General features: G+C 34.4%; 1 protein-coding gene across 1 annotated transcript; it reads right to left on the reverse strand.

The window, feature by feature from the left end:
• On the reverse strand, window positions 1-6,280 carry LOC114173614 (DHHC-type zinc finger family protein). Its single transcript, XM_085669852.1, has 4 exons — window positions 6,037-6,280; window positions 3,961-4,183; window positions 2,106-2,404; window positions 1-629 (listed from the first exon to the last, which is right to left on the reverse strand). The coding sequence occupies exons 1-4, from the start codon at window positions 6,058-6,060 to the stop codon at window positions 147-149; spliced, it is 1,029 nt and encodes a 342-aa protein (XP_085525978.1). The 5' UTR covers window positions 6,061-6,280; the 3' UTR covers window positions 1-146.
• Between the last annotated feature and the right edge of the window lie 483 nt (window positions 6,281-6,763).

Consider the following 6,763-nt stretch of genomic DNA (forward strand, 5'->3'; position numbering starts at 1 on the left):
TCAGGCCATCATGGCAACCTCTGGTTCAACAATTTATGCTCATCCACGCGTATATTTACAAATGATCCTTTTTTGAAAAAAAAAATCCAATTATACTGATACAGATTGTGAACGTGTGCCAATGTCATTGCCTAAAAAAGATGTTTTCATTTGATGTGTCTCTTTCGACTAACACAGAAGTTTGGCAAATATCTCGTTACAGAATATTGAAGACCAAAAAATCTAACAAGGTTTTGACAATCTTTCTTCTCTTCTTCATTATCTGCTTGTGAACTTAAGTGACTCAAATAAGTTTTCCCCTCGTATATATAGGAGAGCTGCTGCCACAAAAGAACGGTCAATCCTATCTGCAACGAAACACTAGCGATGAACAGATAAGCAAGAATGAGTCCTCTTGAGGAAAGAAGCAGGGCAGATCTCAGGAATGCAACAACAATTTCATTCAAAATTGTCCATGCCAGATAGGTGCCCTTAACCCCGTCTATGTGCCTAAGGGAGTATCTCAACGGTGGCCACAGATGCGAGCCTGCATATACAGACATGATAGAGACATAGATTGTACTCAACACTGCAGAAATCAGAAAGCCAATGAAGCTCTGGTGATTAGCTGCACCAACACAGTTCCCAATCTGCCAAAGAATTATGATCAAACCAGCATTAAGACAAAGCAAGTTTAAAATGCTATTGTATCTACTATAAACACCAAAAAAATCATCCATTCTAAAACAGTTGGCAGGTAATGATTACAGGAGCGCTACAAAAATCAGTCATCTTCATGCCTGACACATCAAACATTTTTTTTAAATTGGATACCATAAACAACACTTCAAATACGAAGGGTTTCTGAGTTTTAAGCACTTGAAAAACTTCCAAAGTTGGGTTTTAGTCCGTGACTTTTGAAACATTACCCATAATCTATATTTTCAAATACTCAAACTTTGGTCCTCGTATATAGTAGAAAAAAGTGATAACTTTAGGGTTAAAGTTTGATTATTGTTAAAAATTCATAATTGGAAACTATTGGTTGACAAAGCTCCAATTTAGAATTTTTTCATGGACCAAACACCATTAACCCTAGCAACCAAATTTTAACTTGTCAATTTCAGTGTTTCTCTCAGTCTGTAATGTTTTTACCACAATTTATCAAACATCATTCTACAGAATATGAGGAAAGAAGAGAGGATATCCAACACTTGGGCTCACACTTAAGAAGAACATCCCACCAAAGCTCGCCAACAGTCTCAGCAATTCAAAATTTGTATATTATTCAGATGTTGATCCAGGATCATCATGAGATAGGAGATCCACTTCTGGATATTGCCTTCTCATTAGTGGGAACTTCATTTCTTGGAGGAGCAAGAAGTGCAAAAGAATTGCTATATCTAGCGTTGATGGTGAGGACCATGCTATGGTAGCATCTGCAGGCGAGATTACTTGGTCTAAGCAACTACTCCATCAACTAAAATTTGGAGATACACAAAATACTCGACCCGTTTGTAACAAAGAAATTGCCATTCACCTAGCATCAAACCCGGTCTTCCATAAGTGGACTAAACAGAAATTGATTATCTTTTTGCAAGAGATAATGTGCTCTCTGGAGAAATCATCACTGACTTTGTCAACTCTCATGACCAACTTGCAACATGATCACTAAATTCCAAAAGAACTCTCATATTGACCACATTTGGAGCAAGTTTGGCTCATATGATATATATGCTCAAGCCTAAGGGAGAGTGTCAAAGATATCTTTATCTTAGTTATTAGGGAAATATTACAGCTGATGATTAGGAATATTTTCATTATTATTCATTATTAGGTTTCCCTATATTATACTTTGAATGATTATAAGTAACGGATTTACATGTGTACGTAAACAAACAATTCACAACAACAAAGAAACTCTTTAGCAACAGCCAAACTGAGATCCATACAAAAGTATACAGTTAAAACTAGGAACGTATACAATATACATAACAACCCATGGTAAAAAGTTGTACAATTAAAGATGGTGTGCATTAATTACTATATAAATAAAAAATTGAAGTGGTGATTGCAACAACGAAATTGATATTTCCATAATTAGATGATGGAAAGTGAAAACTTACAAATGGGCAGTGATGATCCATGTCCAGGATGCATTTTCTACAAGAACGACAATGATGAGCTCTAGGTGACTTTGGTTTTGAGCAGTAGTGACAAAAAGTATAATTTTCAAGGTCACCTTTCCCTACAGCAGGGTAGCTTCCCCATAACACATTTGGCGGTGCGCCAGCACACCTAAACGCTGAAAAGCTGAAAAAGGAAACGGTGGCTATGGACAATGCTACTGTAACGATTGAGTGTAAAACTCCACAAAGAATACTGATAGAAAAGATAACAGGATAAACTGCCCAAACCCCACCAACTGCACAAAAAAACGTGTACAAGAAAATAATAAAATAATTCAGTCCGTTTCTAGAAGAACTGACGAATAATAAAACATTAATGAAGAACTACTGCTAATAGGATGATCTGTTATAGTTTGACATTCATAAGGAAAAAAATAGATAATAAACCAAAGAACAATTTCCTCAGCACTACAAGATCATGAAAAGCACCAACTACAACTGAAACTATAACATCAAATCCATGCACTCTTTGCATACCCAGTCCAAACTCTAAATAAAACAATGTAACGAAATCATCTTTTTAAGTCATTGGGCATATAAAATCTTAATCTAGTCACAGTGCAAATTAGTGAGTAGATTAAAGATCAAAACTTAAAATTGCAGGATATGGTCTCTACACGCCCAAGCAGACCAGATCTATAGCCAAAGGTATTCAAAGTTTACTGATTTGGCTATAAACTCCAAACAAGATATCTCTCCAAATTCTCGGGGCGTCAAACTAGCTTATTCTTTGAGATTTCCTACATATTATTCTTGCCTATTATAAAAGCTGAATATATAAGCACAAAGATTGGTTTTTATATAGGGAAAAACTATAGACGCCCGAATTCCGTCAGATAAATAATAAATTATTAAATTAAAGGCTTCCTTGACTAGCCAGAAAACCTGGGTATTCAAAGACGCTGCCGGGAAATGGAGATGGCATTTTCTAATACAGAGGAATTATTTTTTTTTCTTTTGTTCAAACAAAAAGTAGAAAAGGAAAGAATAAACAAACAAGATGGAATCTTGAAGGAGCCAAGAAAATATGAATCTAAAATAAAATTATATTTCAGAAACATTATTAAAAATAAAAATGAAAACGGAGTTCTTGTTAAAAAATAACAATATTCTTGTTTACGAACAATTAGCACAAGGGTGCCTAATGAGTAACCACTTAGTGACTAATTATTCTGAATAAAAAATTGAAAAAACAATTCATTACTAGTGATTTTCCCATTTTTTAAGGGAAGTCAATATTTTATTGTAAAGATAAAGAAAGAGGAAAACATAATATGATGGCAGAAGAATGCTAGGGCTTTTACAAAATATTTCATAATTGCATTTTTGTATGGGATAAAGCGATTTTCTTGGCTTCTGCCTAATTTTATTCAAGAGGGTTTTCACTTGTAGAGATGTAAAAAGATTACTTAAATTTGTTTATCTGATGTGTCTTTCTTGTATTCTGTAGATTTTCTGAATTATTTTGGTTGAATTTTCTTTTCATTTAGCTTATCTCATACTCTAAATCTTCGGATCACATATATTTATAAGTCCCCCAAAGTACTACGGCCAAATCACTAAACTGTAGTAGCAGAAGACTTGTACACCATCTCTCAATTTGAATCTATCAAACAAACTTCTGACACTAGGCAGATATTTGATAAAAATATGTTGGCAGGAAGAGAAAAACAAGGAAAAGGAGGAAAAATTTTAAATAACACCTACCACAAGTCTGCTCATTATTGATGACAATGAATAAAAGGATGACAACGAATAAAAGTAGAAAACAAAAGGAAAAACAGAGACTTACATATTACAAAAAATATAAATACGAGGACAACAGAAACAAAGCATCGATCACGCACTACTCTCCACCTGATGCACTTCTGGTCACGTTTCTTTTTGTTCTGATCTGTAATAGCCCCACACCAGCCACATTTGAAAGCAGATGCACATGATGGAAGCAAAACACGCAGTCCACAACCCCAGCATATTGTCTCATAATTCTCAGTAACCTCAGTTACATATTGCTCCTATATGTGACTTACATGAGCAACCAAGGAAGCTACAAAATTTTCAAACTGTAGAGAGAAAAAAAGGCAAGCAATAACAGCCATGAAGTCATCTATTTACTAAATGACTGAGACCGAGAAATCATAAGGGCTAACAATATTGATGTCCAAAATCATATGATTTCCAGAGATGTTACAAACTTCAATTACTAGTACAAGAAACAAAAACAAAATATAATTATGCATTATTCTTTTTCCCAATGTTAAAGATTCACAATTTTTTGTCTGATAAATAATAATAATAATAAGAATGATAGTACACTAAGGAGCTTGTAATGTGAGTAAAAGTGGAATTTGAAGGGGAAGTAGAATTCTCTGTATTTGTTGTATTATTCAGTGGTAATGGATTTCATGCACTACCTTGTAGCAGAGGACTACAAAGAAGAAACAGAATAAGAGGGACAGAGGTCAGAAATTCACCCATACCCCAATCTCTCTCCCTAATTGAAATATATTCTATTTTCTGGCCCACACAAAATCCCCCATACTTGTGTTGGTTAGCCTAGTACGCACGTTTTTCCTCTCTTGCCCATTTCATGAATCAGCTGCCATGGGTTGTGTTATCTCCAGAATAGCATTTTTCATGACCCACTCCACCACTATTTGTTACAGAGCTCCAACCTACTGCTAAAGGAATTGATTACCCGCACATAAGCAAACTCAAATACCAAGTTTCAGATATTTTCTTCACATCTAATTAATGCGTGCTTTCCATTTGGGGGCAGAGGATTTGATTATAAGCACGGCACAATATTTGAAACTAAAGGGTTAAGTCTCATATGCCAACTTGCATCCATCCTGATTTAGGTAATTTCTAAGAATGAATGATACAGTTCTTCTAGGATGTGCATAGTTGTCATAACACGCCCTTGTCTTAATAATATGTTGTTGTTTCAACATTTTCTAGGGAAAGAATGGCATTTTCTTAAAACCTATCTCCCACAGCTTCCACAAAAAGAATTGATTTTCCTTTCCCCAAAATAAGCTCATTGAAACACACCAGGTATGAGAGATAAGGATTCATTAAATGTCCTGCAAATTTGAGCATGTTGTGTACTAGAAAAATTGGAATAGAAAAAGAACATTTTCCACTGGTTTTGTACAACAAAAACATGTTTTGGTATAAAGTCAATATGAACTCATTCTGGAAAGAAACCAAACATTTCTATACAATCCCACTCTGTTCTAAGTTCCCTACTCTTTACCTTCTCAAACAACCACACACACAACAATTCACATCATAACAAGGGCAATAAACTAACATTTTACTCCCTGCTCCAGAGGGGCAATTTCCTATTGACCCCGTGTCATTCTTTTCTTGGTATTCTAAAATCTCTCACTCAAAATTAAAAAGGGTATTCGAGAACAAAATTCCAGAGTGCTTCCCAACAACCTGATTTTGAGACAAAGCAATTTAACATTTGATTTTCTGTTCAATTCAACAAATACAGTTGCAAGAGTACCACATCAAATAACACAACTTCCACTAAAGTAATTAAAACAATAATAACATAAAAAAGCATGATAAACATGATTTCTTATTTCTTCCCTTTCATAATATTAGTCAATGAAACACATTTTAAGAGATTAAACGCAGGCCACTATCTATGTAATCAAAAAAATATATCTTCGGTTCGGGGTTAGAGGTTGATACACGGTCAGACACATATATAACGGAAATAATGATTTGATTTAACAACTGATCAAAGAAACGATGATAATCGACAAACTAATAAAAGACAAATAAGAGAATCAAAATAAAAAACAAAGAGAATACGATCGAAAGATGAAAACGGGTATGATTTGGAACCAACCTGGGTCGAAGAAGAAGAATCCATAACAGTAAGAATTGGGAGCTAAGTTAGAACCCGAACAAACTTGACGAAGGGGTTTTCAATTTTGTTTTTCATCCCAATAAATCGCACGTGACGATAACGCAATTCAAACAAATGAGGTTCGGTTCACCATTTCCCACACTAGCCACAACCGGTTCGGTTCAAAACCATGCCTAGATTGGCATAGGAACGGAGGGCTTTTTTTTGCACCCCCGTGATTTCCATGTACACCTCATAAATTTAAAACTCCAAGTTCATCCTTGGTATTAAATGACAGAGCACATGTGAGTTTGTGGGTTTTTGTAGTCTATTCTTTTGATCTTTTAGTGGTATAAAATTGCAACATTGTATATTAATGTTTGGTGTTCATCATTGAGACGTAGAGTGAACATTTGCACAACAGAGTGAATATTAGCACAAGATTATGGTGAAATGAAGAGAGTTATGTATAGAAGCCAGATAGGTGAGATATTGCATATTGTTTTGAGGTTTCTTTTTGTTTATGAACTAAATTTCTTTCTAGATTGTTCAATCCAAAAAACTATTATGTTTCATAATCTAAATCCGTATTAAAAATTAAATTTGATTTTCATCTTACACATTCTATAAGTCAAAATCTCAATTGTTATTTTTAGTTCATACTTAACTCGTTTATTCATTTAATTGCAACATAGTATCAAGTATTACATTCATTTGTTATCATTCT

Source organism: Vigna unguiculata, chromosome 2 (assembly GCF_037176805.1).
Source record: "Vigna unguiculata cultivar grain cowpea cultivar isolate G323 ecotype 2 chromosome 2, ASM3717680v1, whole genome shotgun sequence".
Taxonomy (NCBI): domain Eukaryota; kingdom Viridiplantae; phylum Streptophyta; class Magnoliopsida; order Fabales; family Fabaceae; genus Vigna; species Vigna unguiculata.

What these genes read in the sequence shown, in the direction of transcription:
- LOC114173614 (XM_085669852.1), bottom strand. Translation starts at nt 6,060, where the DNA reads ATGGATTCTTCTTCTTCGACCCAG. An exon ending in ATTCTTCTTCTTCGACCCAG is followed by an intron (nt 4,184 to 6,036) that starts GTTGGTTCCAAA and finishes AGTCACATATAG; the next exon opens with GAGCAATATGTAACTGAGGT. An exon ending in TGGATCATCACTGCCCATTT is followed by an intron (nt 630 to 2,105) that starts GTAAGTTTTCAC and finishes ATTCTTTGGCAG; the next exon opens with ATTGGGAACTGTGTTGGTGC.